At 35.0% G+C, this 13,871-nt stretch overlaps 1 protein-coding gene across 1 annotated transcript in view; it reads right to left on the bottom strand.

Moving 5' to 3' along the window:
• Positions 1-13,871, bottom strand: part of PCDH15 (protocadherin related 15) — a 782,416-nt gene that overhangs the window by 251,247 nt on the left and 517,298 nt on the right. The window contains exon 16 of the mRNA XM_045842279.1: positions 12,932-13,064. Within this exon, the coding sequence (XP_045698235.1) occupies positions 12,932-13,064 (133 nt within the window). The remainder of the gene's footprint in view (positions 1-12,931; positions 13,065-13,871) is intronic.

Genomic DNA, 13,871 nt, shown 5'->3' with positions numbered 1-13,871 from the left:
ACAAAATAAGTGACCAGAAATCTTGTAAAGCCTCAAGGACAGATTGCTTCAGACTGAGACTAAAGAGGCATAACTAAAGGTCACATACAATCTATCATTTTGCTGTAACATGTTGCCCTAAAATGTTAAAGAAAGCAACTGGTAAAAGTTGAATGGCATCACAGGGCATCAAATTATTTACTGATTTTAATGATTATGTTGTATTTACATGTAGATAACCATGCTTTTTATAGGAATTACAAATTAAAGTGTTTGGTGGCAATGGGACATTATGCTGGTAATTTATTCTCTAATGTTTTTGTAATATCCCTACATTTTTCTTTAATATTTCAAAGAAAAAATTAACAAAATAAATATATGCAAATTTGTGACAATAGCTATATGAGTATTTTGTGTGGTTTGCATATATATGTAAACATATACATGTACTCATGTATGCTATATATCATTATTTATGACCACAATGAAAAAAATCAAAAGACACATACATTTAACACAGTTAGCATGGGTTATATAATGAAGAAGAATGGCAGAATTAATCTGAGGAAAGGAGACAGACAATGGGAAGTGAAGCAAAATGGAAAATAAGAAAGCTGTATATAAAGGAAATAACAAAATGAATTTGATAAGATTACATTTATTAAAATATGCATATTAATAGTAATAAAACTAAAGGGATATTTACATAAATATCTAGGTCTTTTCAGCTTGGTATTCTTGGCATTAATCTTTGAATTTTTCTTCTTGTCTCACAAAGGTGACTTCTAATTCAAAGTCACTCAGCACCAGCTGGTTAAATTAGGAGAATTATAATGGCAGTCACGTTTTGCTGGTCTTTCGAACCACTTGCTTATCAAAATCAAAATGAACTACTTTTATTTCAGGGTGGGTGGAAGGGAATGTAACTATGTTGCAAAGCTGACTGAACTTTTATTGCTAGATAATTCTGCCTCTATCTCTAAAACATGTTTTCTTAATCTAGAGCTTTTAAATATATGTGTTGTGTGAATGAGGCAAATGTAAGTGGAGAAGATTACTAAATGAAGACCTTTTGTCATTATTTTCTTTTTAAAACCATTACGGGATTTTGTGAACCCATGTAAAATAATAAGTATTCAAAACTAAAACAAGAGACATTGAATTCTTCAGTTTTCTTAAGTAATTTTTCCAATACAAACATTCTTTGTTTATTTTTTAATCTAAAACAAATTGTTTTCTTAGCTCTGAATCAACCAATTCTTGGTAGCTAAATAAATGTGGATTCACATAGGCATTTCTCCACAGCAATCAGGTTCCTGTTGCTTCCCCAGACAAATGACACCTAGAAACTGTTGAGTATACTTTAATGGCACTGTTTTTGTTTCTTTCCACTTGTCAAAATCTCAGGGAAATAATGGCATTTGCATAGTTAAGCTTTAAACAACAGTAGTTACCAGTATGTGAAGGAATAAACAGCTTCAAGCAATGCAATAAACTCTGAGGCTTATTGCCAAGTTACTAAAGGTAATACTGATTTCTGTTATTAAAATACCAGTAAGCTATCAAATAATTTTCCAAACATGTATTCCACATCCAAACACATAGTTCAAACTAGCCCTTTTTTAGGAAGAGAAGAATGGGTTAATTCTGGCCAATTAAAAGGAAAAACAAACAAACAAGAAACAACAAAAACTATCAAGCAGGTTTAGAAATTATAAGCTTTTCTTTGGGTCATACATACATAGTCTTCTGACATGAGGTAAATGAAAATTTTTATTTTATGCTATTTTATTTTATTATACAATTAGTTATTGTATAAACTTTTGTTTTGAGATCTTTTATAAGAAGGAGTTTGATAAAAATAGGTCTCCACCATTTCTATAAAATTTGATTAAAAGAAACCAAAGTATATATGTTGACTATCATCTAGAAAACTAGAAAGAATTATCCAAGGCTTTAAGAAGAGACATGATAGAAAAAAGAAGAGTAAAGGTCAGAAATAGCACTAAATAGGGAATGAAAGCTATTTTGAATTGTCTCTTGCATTAATCTCCAACATATGGCTTTATTATTCATACAATCCCCCAATGGTTATCCATAAATTTTCATTAAAGATAAAGGTCTCAAAGTCAACCATATTGTTCTTGTGACTATATTCCCCTAAGCCAGAGTGTCTCAGTTTTGGCAACGCTAAAATGTTGGCTGGGTAATTCTGCATTACTCTACTCCTCCCCTACCTCTACATATTAGTTTAGAAAAGCATAGCAATAAATCACTTGTAAAAGCATACTATCCTTGGAGCAGCAAAACATATCTGAAGAAAATGCTAAAAATATTTTTTTCTAAAATGTGTCCTTCCACTTCAAATATAAGCAGTTTTTTAAAATAAATTATATTTTAATTTTGTTAGAATATCTCAGGGTATACATTACATTTCAGTGCTCAAATACATTTCCTTTGAGAGAACTCTCTATCCATCCTTCCCTTTTACCTCATGTTGAGTCTGCATGACCCCAACTCCTCATTTCAGATTTAATCAAGAACAAGAAGGGTTTTTTTTTATCATCTCTATGTCATAATTACAGGGGCTGTATGACACTAAAGTCCACACAGAGCTAATCAACAGAGAGAAGGACAAAGTGCCAGGGAATGATGACACTGTGTGAAACCTTAATTCTAGCCTTTCTTGAAATCAGACCCATTCTTCCTTCGGTAGATCTTTATTGATTACATGGTAAATTCCAGGCATTGTTCTTGTTCCTGAAGATACAATAGTGAATAAAACAAAGTGCCTTTCACTATAAACCTAATATAATATTTGGCACAGTGATAAGATAACACAAAGTAAATTTAAAAAGTACATATAGGGTGAAAGCAAACAAGGTAGAGTGAATATGCATTGTGAGACTTTTTTTAAAAGATTTTATTTATTTATTTTTAGAGAGGGAAGGGAGAGAGAGAGAGAGAGAGAGAGAGAGAGAGAGAGAGAGAGAGAGAGAGAGAGAGAGAGACATCAATGTGCAGTTGCTGGGGGCCATGGCCTGCAACCCAGGCATGTGCCCTGACTGGGAATCGATCCTGCGACACTTTGGTTTGCAGCCTGCGCTCAATCTACAGAGCTACGCCAGCCAGGGCATTGTGAGATGTTTTTTGTTGTTGGTTAATACATAAGGTGGTGAGGTGAAACCATTTTTCTAAGAGGAAAGCAGGAGAAGCTTATAGGAAAGGAAGATGTAAATCACACCAATGTCTAAGAAAGGAGTCTTGCAGGCAATGGAAACAGCAACTGAAAGGGTTCAAAGGCAGGAGTTGCTCAGTGTGTGAGACAGTTTCCCATGGAGCTGGAATAGAAACACTGAGAGGATGGGAAATGGGAGAGGAGGTCAGGTAGGCATCAGACACTTGCTTTTATTCTAAGTGTTTGGTGAAGCCATTGGAAGATTTTTAGAAAAGAAGTGATCTTAGTTAACTTTTAAATATCTGTTTATTGTGTGACTACTAGACCATGGAAGGGTGAGAGTAAAGTCCCATAGAATTCTATTGCAGTAATACAGGTACATAGCCCTGGCTGGCGAAGCTCAGTGGATTGAGCGCGGGCTGCGAACCAAAATGTCACAGGTTCGATTCCCAGCCAGGGTACATGCCTGGGCTGCGGGCCATGGCCCCCAGCAACCACACATTGATGTTTCTCTCTCTCTCTCTATCTCCTTCCCTTCCCTCTCTAAATAAAAAAAATAAATAAATAAATACAATCTTAAAAAAATAATACAGGTACACATTGATGATGGCTGGCATCTGGATAAAAGTACTGTGAGTGGTGAGAAAAGGTAAACTTCTGTATATATTTTGGAATCAAACAGATTTGTCAATTGATTGGAAATAAGAGGAGGTGATAAAGAAAGAGAAAGGTTAGAGATGAGTTAGTTGAAGGGTTTCAGCCTGAGAATCTGGAAAAATGAGGTCATAGTTTACTGTCTACATAAAAATGAAAAAGGACCAGTTGTTTCTGTGGGGAGTGGGGGAAGTAAGTAGCAGGTGTTGGGTATGGGACACATTCATTTTGAGATGCTCTGATAATACAATGATTTCCCTCCTGACACTCCCTTCAAGGAACAGAGAAATTATTCCCTTCTATGATGGAAATGTTGACTGCTGAGAGGTTTCAGTTCTCAGTCTTATTCAGAGGATGCCTACCTTGACTAATTCAGACTGTTTTCTGAGACAGCCTGAATCTGACTCATTGATACATGTATATAAAGGGCCTCCTTCTACCAACCTCCCAGCTCCGAAAGTCTATATCAGCCCTATTGGTTTCCAGGGGGCCAACTAAAGCCTTTGTTGGGATTGTATTGAAGATCAACTTCTCCCTAAACCTCATCCTGCTTTGTTCTCTCCTTTTCACAGAAGTTGATTCCAAAAACACTCCCTAATAAACATCCTGCAACTGAATTTTTATCTCAAAGTCTGCTTCTTTGGAAATTTAGTCTAAGACAGATGATTACTTAATGTCCCAAAGTAAATATTGACATTACACTTCGACATGGGTCTAGAGTTTTAGGGCAGTGAGCTAAACTGGAGGTGTGAATTAGAAATTGTGAACATGTAACAATTTTTAAAAATATGTTTTGTTTTGTTTTTTATTTTGGAGAGAGAGGAAAGGAGAGACAAGGGACAATGAGAAACATTGATTGGTTGTCTCCCATACATGTCCGAAACGGGGATCAAACCCACAACCTATGTATGTGCCCTGATAAGGAATCAAACCTGCAACCTATTTGTGTACAGAACTATGCTTCAACCAACCAAGCCTCACCAGCCAGGGCCACGCATAACAATTTGAACCCATTAAATCAAATGAAATGATCTTAGAAGTGAATGTAAATAGGAAAAGAAGATCAGAACCTTAAGCTTTAGGATATTTTAACCTTGAAGAGATAGAAAAGCCACATAAAATGGAGAAAAAAAATCCCAGGAGACTATGGTGCTCTGGAAGTCAACAAAATAAGTTTTTAAATAATGAAGGAATTATCAATTCTATTACTTCTTACTGAGGATAGACTAAGATGAGGAATTGATTTGATAATGGAATAGGCATTGGGACCACAAAAAGAACCATAGCAATGGACTGATGTGATTAAAAACCTGCTTATAATGAGGTCAACAGACAACAGGAGGAAAAATCACCAAAACTTCCTTTGGGAAAGTACAGATAACGTATTTGAGTATTTTCCACAATGAAGGGAAGCACAGACATGGGTACATAGCTGGAGTGGTTTGTGGAATCAAGAGCATTTTTTTTGTTGTCATTGCTTTGCATTTTTATTGGGAGATATCACAGAAGATTTTCATGCTGATAGAAATGAGCACATAGAGCAAGAAAGCTTATGATGCAGAAAGACAAAATGGTGAGCTGCAGCAATGTGCTTGAGCAGGGCAGAGAGGACAGGATCCGGGACTGGTGCAAAGGACCCACACTTAAAAGGTGCTATGTTTTCATTTTGCACTGGGTCTTATAAACTGTGTAGCAGTCCTGAATACTATTCAAAGCATGATCCATAGCACAGTGTCATTCTGCAAAGTGATTGTTAACAATCATTGTTGTGTAAGAAACCTAGCTTAAATTTCTATAGAGTAAAATATAGAGTAGTTGGAACAATTTTAAAGTAATGTAACAGAGTGATTTTATATCTATTGAATCTAATAGTAAAATATAAGCTTATATTCTTTGTGTTTTATATTTAATTTTCCCACTAATTCATTTAAGTGCATTATTACTAGGCTTGAGAGGCATTGATCTTGTGTGCAGATAGAGGGAATGGTTTAGATAAGAACAACAATTGTAAAGATTCAATTGTAGGATTGAAAACAAAACATATGTGGAGGTTGGTACACGTGGTGATGGAAGGCTCTAAACATTTTCATCCAAGTGTTGGATAACAATATGGAGATGAAGAGGTGCCACAATAAAGCTATTCTCCTTGCCAAAGAATCTGTGCCTCCAAGATGAATGCAACCACAAATCATTAACTGTGTCCACTAGTCCAGCCAACCACAGTGCCTCTGCTTTATGTTTCGTAAGATCAGAAAAGGCTATTTTATTTTATTAATATGTTTTTAGGTTTTTAATTATTTTCAAAAGGACTTAAGAATGTGCACCCTATCAAGTTTTCTAAGTTACCAATACTCTCCGAGTGAAAAATAACATTATCTTCACTTATTTCCTATGTGTTTGACTTCTTCAAGTGTAAATCAGAGACAGAAGTGAAGTCCTATTTTATTAAAATATGCATTTGAGTTATAGCCTACAGCTGTTCTGGGGCAAAATTTCACATATTTGTTATCATTTTTATTCCCTTCTTAAGGAAGAAAGAGTCAAGGAAAAGATGATTTAGGAGATAACTCTTTTAAATGTATCATTCTGAGGGTTCTCCTTTTCCTAATTTCCCTGACACTTCTGCCTTTATTCCTAGGAGCATGTTGCAGACTATGGAAGATTTACATGGGGTACATTATTCTTTGGGAAGAGGAGGGCACACATATGAATAGATAATACATAAAACATATGTTTTCCTTGGTTTGGACAGCTTTATATTTCTACAGGTTAAAAATCATCCCTAGATAATGTGCATCCCTCAGTGTCAAGGGCACCAAATTTTTTTGAAACTTAGACATAACAGAACATCTGCTTTAAAGAAGAAAAATCCACACTACAAGTTTGATTTTTTGATAAGCAGATACTTGTAAAATATGTCCCTCCCTCCCAGTCTCTCTCTCTCTTTCTCCCCCTCTCTCTCTCAGATTATTTGTTTATCTACCTGTCCTTCATACCAAATAGAAATTATACTTTGAAACAAAGTAACTACTATGGTGTTCAATGTATTTCAACTTTCTAACATGCACTCATAGTAATATTAGTCTTTTGATTTGATATAATGCAAATGATGAAAGAACCACCTGAAACAGTGTAAAAAAAGATTAGAAAATGCAATTTCCACTTCATGAACTGAAAATGAAGAGGAAAGTAAATGACTTTCATTTCTCACACATCAAAATCAGAATAACCTACTAAATAGAGTAAGTCACATATTATGAAATTAAAGGGGAAACTGTCACCTTTTTGTACAATCTTCAGTGTTCATCTTTGCAGCAACACGTTTAAGAACCATGATGCTCAAAGAAAACCTTCTTTAGTGGCAGAAGGGCAAATCTCCAAGTAACATACCCAAAGTGATGCCCATAATATGAATGGCACAGCAAATTCTAAGGCATGAGGCCTATGTCTGTGTGTACCTGCAACTGCTGCTAACTCTTCATGAATCACAAAATCCTATTATCATCTTTAGGGAAAAAATATGTTCTATTTTGCAGGAAATACTCAAGGAAGGAAGGAAGGAGAGAGAAAAGAAAAGAAGAAAGGAAAGAAAGAAAAGAAAGGGAAACAAAGAGAAAGAAAGAAAGAAAGAAAGAAAGAAAGAAAGAAAGAAAGAAAGAAAGAAAGAAAGAAAGAAAGAAAGAAAGAAAGAAAGAAAAATTTAAAATCTTTGAAACATTTCAGAGAAACAAATGAGCACATAAGATGGAACCTATTAATGCAGAGGGGCAAGCTATAGGACAGCTAGCAATTCATTCAAGTTCTGGAAATGGATCGATTCTGTAGTGAGATCAAGGAAACAGGACATTTTCTTTAGGACTAAAAATAATAATTCATTGAGGCATGCAGTTTAAGTTCTATGGCTTTTGAAGCTATTAAGCGATGAAAAAAACGGATAAAGACGAAAAGAAAATGCCTGCTGCAAAGCTGACTAAAGCAGCCTCACACTCATGCTCTAGTGGTTTCATTAGTAATAGGCATGATCTTTCTTCAGGTAACCAGAGATGGCCATATCCCACTTTTTGGTCTGTTTCTCAGCATATTCTCATTTATTCTGCTATTTGTATCTGAGCTACTTTACCTTGCTCTGCTGTATTAACCACAAGAAGCCAGGAAAGGAAAACAGACTCAAACTGCCAGAACCAGTCATCTCTTTGAGAGGTGGAACCAGCAGTTCAAAGCAGTGGCTACATCAAGTCTTCCCAGTGTTAATGGACATTTTCTGTATAATATTTTTGTTCACTTTTGTAAAGAATCAAGAGGCAACCACAAGAAAATAAAACCCATGCTGATCAAGTAAATCTTACAAAGAAAAGAGTGATTAGCTTTGTGGGCAGATCTACTGGCTATTGAAGGAATTATTCCCAAGTGTGAGCAAAGCTCAGGGGACTAAGCAAACCTCAGTCTCTAAGAAAGGCAGAATAGAATAATGGTGAGCACACAGACTGAAGCACAGGCAGCTTGATTTGGAATCTCCACTCTACAGCGGGGTTCTGTTTGACAGTAGAGAAGTTACTGCACTGCTTTGCTGAGAGTATAAAAGAAGAGGAAATTTCAGCTGCTTATAGTAGCATTCAATTAAAATTAGGTGTTAATGCTATTATTATTAATATTTATTGTTTAACCATGTACTTCCTGGGCTACCAATATTTGTTCTCTAAATTGCAAGCAATCATTACTAAGAAGAGTTAGTAAAAATCAAAAACTGGGTGAATATATTCTTTAAAATGTATCCAGTCTCCCAAATTCTTTGACATTCTATTTTTCTGCTCATGCCAAATGCCCAGTACTTCTTACTTACTTTAAAAACCCCCAATCTGCCCTGGTTGGCATAGCTCAGTGGATTGAGCGTGGGCTGCAAACCAAAGCATTGCAGGTTCGATTCCCACTCAGGGTACATGCCTGGGTTGCAAGCCATGACCCCCAGCAACCGCACATTGATGTTTCTCTCTCTCTCTCTCTCTCTCTCTCTCTCTCTCTCTTTCTCCCTCCCTTCCCTCTCTAAAAATAAATAAATAAAATCTTAGGAAAAAAAACAATCTCACTATGAGTAAACAGAAAAATGAGAGTGGTAATGTTCCTCCTGGAAACTAGGAATAAAAATAACAACCATAAATTAAGCCCTCTTTTCTTCAGCTACTGAGCTAGTAGCTTACATGCTATCTCATTTAACCTCCATTTCCCTACCCCAAATACAAATTTCCCTCCTGTTTGCCCAAGTCTTAAAATTCTGCTTTCTGGTATATACCAAAGGATAAGTTAGTCCCCATTATTTTATTTAACAAACAGCTTATTAACAAGTATATTGACTCAAATATTTATATATACACATGTTACATTGATAACTAATGTTATTATTTGTAGCTGGCAAATGTAAGACCCATCTCTTATAACAAAGTATTTGATATAGTTTTAAATAAATGTTCACTTAATTAAATTTAACATACTAAACTAATGTTAGGTTTTAGGGCTATGAAGATACATTTTATAACTTTTATGTTTTAGAGATAACTTTATACTTTATTTAAATATAATGAATGATATTTTATGGGGTTTTTTGGGGTTTTTTGTTTGTAAATGACACTCTTTATACTGCAGAGGTCAGCAAATTCTTTTCTGTATAAAATCAGTAAATATTTAGAATACTTGTGGTAGCTAAATATTATTGTCTCTTTCTTTTTTGTTACCTTATTTCATTTAATTTGTTCATATTTTGCTAACAAACATTTAAAAATGTAAAAACTATTCTTAGTTTAACAGCAATAGTTTGTCAACCTGTGTGTGCTATCCTGTCCACATTCTTTTCTTTTTAAAAATATCCACACTGACATTATTTCAAGTAGCTTATTGTTTCCACTGCTACTCATTTTCAGGAATAAGTTCATGTTTCAGTAAAACAGAGAAGTGGTAGCAAAAATAGAGCCTGGGCAGAAAGACATTTTTAAATCAAGGAACACTTGCCAGCAACTACTTCCCCCCAACCCCAATCCTTGAACCCCAAAGGAGCAGACTTGCGCAAGGAGAGTCACACTCTACTCCCACTTGTGTGTTTGCTTCCCTTTTGCAAAGCTTGGTCGAATTTTCCTTTGGGACGATCTCACCAGCAATAACTGAATAGATCATTAGTTTCAAAAGTTGTTCATAACTAAGATTTGTTCTTCACAGTTAGGCATAAGCTGACTGTTGATAACTGGATATTTCAACTACTTGTAGCAGTGTGAAAAAATGAAATATTTCATATTGAAAAAAACATGTTAAAAACAATGTCAAGGTCTTGAGAACAATGCCCATCTTTGGAGAGATAAAGGTAGATCTCAAATTCAGGGGGCGGGGCAAAGATGGAGAAAGCCGTTGGGATTAAATCATTTTAAGGATTTCAGTATTTGGGAAATTGGCTACATATCCATTGATGTGCTGGTACAAGTTTAACAAGAGGCTCTGTAGAGGGAGATATTTATTTGTTGTGTTTGTCCATTACTGTGGTATTAGCATATCCTCCATGGCAGATTTTAAGCTAATAAGAATACATAATTGAACATGGAGTTGGGGAGAGATCCACACAACAGGCTCTCATGATCTCAGGGCACAGTCTGGCTCCAGCACCCCATTCTAACAGGCTTCCCTGCAGTGTCAGAGTGACATAGAAAAATTCTGGAAAAAAATCCAATGCTAACTATAATCAGCATAAGAAGTTTGAAAAAGAAGAGTTCTGGGTAACATCTTCCTCTATTGACCACCATCAATACAGTGGCCAGGCAAAACAGCCTTAATACACTGAGAAAGGTCACAGCCCCCTAAACAACTTGTACATAAAATATGAAGATAATAATTAAAGAGGAAGGGAGGGGAAAGGGAGAAACAAGGACTGTTGTCTGGGAAGAAACCATTTTGATCTCAGTCAGAATTGATTATTTTGAAGTCAGTCTGCTTTCTCTTCAAAAACTATTTCTCCACAAATTCTGTCTTTCTAAATTGAGCAGTGAGTCAGCAGTAGGTACTATTGTACTATGTGTGAAAATGTGGAGGATGCAACTAGGAAGACCTCTAATGCATTCTGTTATTAATAGTCTCTGGGCTAATGATTTGATGGAAACTTTTTGCGTTTTAGGTCACTGGTTTAAATTCAATTTCAGGTGATCCTGGGCAAAAGCAGATGGCTGGTGGCCTAAGGAAAATGCCTTGATGGTGCCACCCGAGTTCTTCCTAATAGACTGCCACTGCAATTGGCACCCTTTCTTTTGCATCTGCAAGAAGCATGAAGGGTGAATAGGAATGTAATTTCAACCATTTTCTCAGCTTTTGTACAAGAGAAATTTGAGATGTGAAAAAGGTCAACTCCTTTCATTTTTAACTCTCATGTAGAATTATTCTCCTATAATATCATTCCAAAATCTCTCTGGGATATTTTAAATGAAACCTGAGCCATCTCACCAGTAAAATTGTATCTTACATTATAGAAAATAAATTACATATAGGCACATTCTTGAGGAATATTTAAGTGTAAAACATTGAAAATTTCTTGGCCTAATTTTAACAAATTTAATGTTTATTTTTCTTTATTTCTTGTTTAAATAAATAAGTTCTCATGTATGTAAATGAAAGAATTTCATTAAATGCACTCATCTTAATATTTGGTGTCCCATATTTTATAATTTTAATGATTAAACTAGCTGTTTTCCCCTTCTCAAAGAAACTGTAGTGCTTTTTCTTTTTGAAAAAAAAATGCCCATGAAAGCCACCCAAATTTCCTTATTACTAATAAGTCTATTTTCATATAATTTTGATTCTAATGTCTTTTAATACTAAATGAACAACAAAAGCAAACTCTGTCTAGTTACCTAGGAAAAAAAAGACAAAGTAGATACTAGAACAGAGACACAAAAAAAGTATCTGCTAATACCAACCAAATTTTTAGCAGCCTCAAATAACAAGTGGGATATAATGGATTGAGCCTTATTTTGGAAATGACGAGAATTCATTCAACTATTCATAGGCCTCATTTACTTTTTATGGGCTTCATTTTCCAAATGTGGACAATGTGGTTGCTGTGTTCCATTATTTTTATATCCTTTCCAATACAAACATTCCATGGAATATTCACTTTTACGTCATCATGGTTTTGAGTGAAAGTGTATCAGTATTCAAATGCGATTTGAGCAAAATGTAGCTATTCATTGTTTGATCACCTCATTTGATGCTAAACATTGATACCAGAATTTTTCTAAATCACCTTTCAAGGTCAGCGTACTGAACTCTCATGTCAGCAACTCCTGTCATTCCCATGTAACATCAGAGGAAGATAAATTCTCTGTCCTCTGAACACCCATAGGTAAAGTAATATGTCATGTCAAGGCCCTTATGATTTTTACAGCAAGTGACAGTCACCAAAATCATACGTAGTCCAACTTGAACCTGTCAATTCAGTTGAAGACACAGCCTTCATGGCCAAATGTGCTTTATTCAGGAATATGTAAGTAGTTAAAACCAAGCTATCTTCCTGCAAGTAATCTAAAATATATGCACACGAATCTGAAGCTGCAAGTGAAAATATCAGTTAAAACTACCGCCTTCATTTAAATGAATAAACCAAGGCATAGCAATTACAAGATTTGCTCATGGCCATAGAATGAAGTTGTCTGCCTTAGAATTAGAATGTCTATCATCAATCTGTGTATGTAAAGTTATTTTCTCCACACGACACTGTGGAAAAAATAAACCCTGCTAGGGTAAAGGAAGCCAAGACAGAAAATAATAGTCAGCTGCAGACTCTTTGGATGCAAAGTACAAAATATTCAAGTGCATGTTTCCACTCCCTTCATTCTCTCTTGTAATGATTGCAGCTAATCCCTGCCAGCTCACATTAGTTCTTCAATTGTGGCAATCAATAGAATAGATTAGCCATGGAAACCCTCCATCCATATTACTCCTGCTTTCCTTTCCAGATGGAATTTTCATTCACTGGAGTATAAGCAGACATGTGAAGATTTCCTCCCATGCACAAACATAAGCCCATTAGGCTTCAAGGTTGTTTCTATAAAACTTTATACATGCATACACACACACGCACACTAAAGAGCATACCTGTAAATTTACTAAAACAGCACCAACCCTCATGGCTTCACTGACTTCGAGGTTGTACATCAGCTGTGGGAAGCGGGGAGGGCTTTGATTGTTTGGAGGAAGCACTTCGATGTACACAGTGCAGATGGAGTGCCTGCAGAGAAAGAGAAGGTGGCAAGATGGGTAAAAATCTAAACCACATTTAATGACAGATGCCATTATGTATTCTGTTATTAGGTTTACAGGAGAGGAAATTTTGAATTGTTGTAGAAAATAATAATATAATTCAGAATAAAAGGATAGAAAAATAAAAGCTACTACCAAAATATAAAGGTTTTATAAAATTATCTTAATAAGAGGAAAGGAAATGCCTCGGATACTAATTTTGCCTACTTATATTAATAGTGTGAAATAGTTTTTCAAATGAAGTTGATAAATGAGTTTGACCTTTAACTTTATGTTGCAATGCCTCTTTAACAGTAAAAAAAAAATTCTGTAAATATTGGCTAATGTGAGCTGTGCTTGGGGCTCTCCTCCTATTAAACCAGCAGGGGAAGTATTGATTAAAATAACACAGAAAACAAAATATGGACTGTGTTTTATTAGTTTGTTGCTGACATCTAATGCTTAATGTAAACTCATGTTGAGTCAGGACCGTACAGTTACCATTGGGAAAAGTAGCTGCAAAAATAATGTTTTAAAATTTTCTTTAATGAGTATAATATGATAAGCTATAAATTATATTTAATTAAAACCCTGCAATGATAAGGAATTTTTGGAATAATAAGAAGATAATTTATTATTATAAGAACAAAATATTTAAATTGACATAATCAGCTCTTTTTGCAATACTGAAATTTCTTTACAGAACAAAAGCTAAAGAAGCAAGATGCTTGAGATTTGTACAAAAGAAACACTGGCTAAAATAAATTACTGAGACCTGGCAATTTATAAAATTAGT

This window comes from Phyllostomus hastatus, unplaced genomic scaffold (assembly GCF_019186645.2).
Source record: "Phyllostomus hastatus isolate PE091 unplaced genomic scaffold, TTU_PhHast_1.1 phas_contig_38, whole genome shotgun sequence".
Classification (NCBI taxonomy): Eukaryota; Metazoa; Chordata; class Mammalia; order Chiroptera; family Phyllostomidae; genus Phyllostomus; species Phyllostomus hastatus.
The sequence above is the reverse complement of the archived record's forward strand: the minus strand, read 5'-3'. Positions and strand labels throughout refer to the sequence as shown.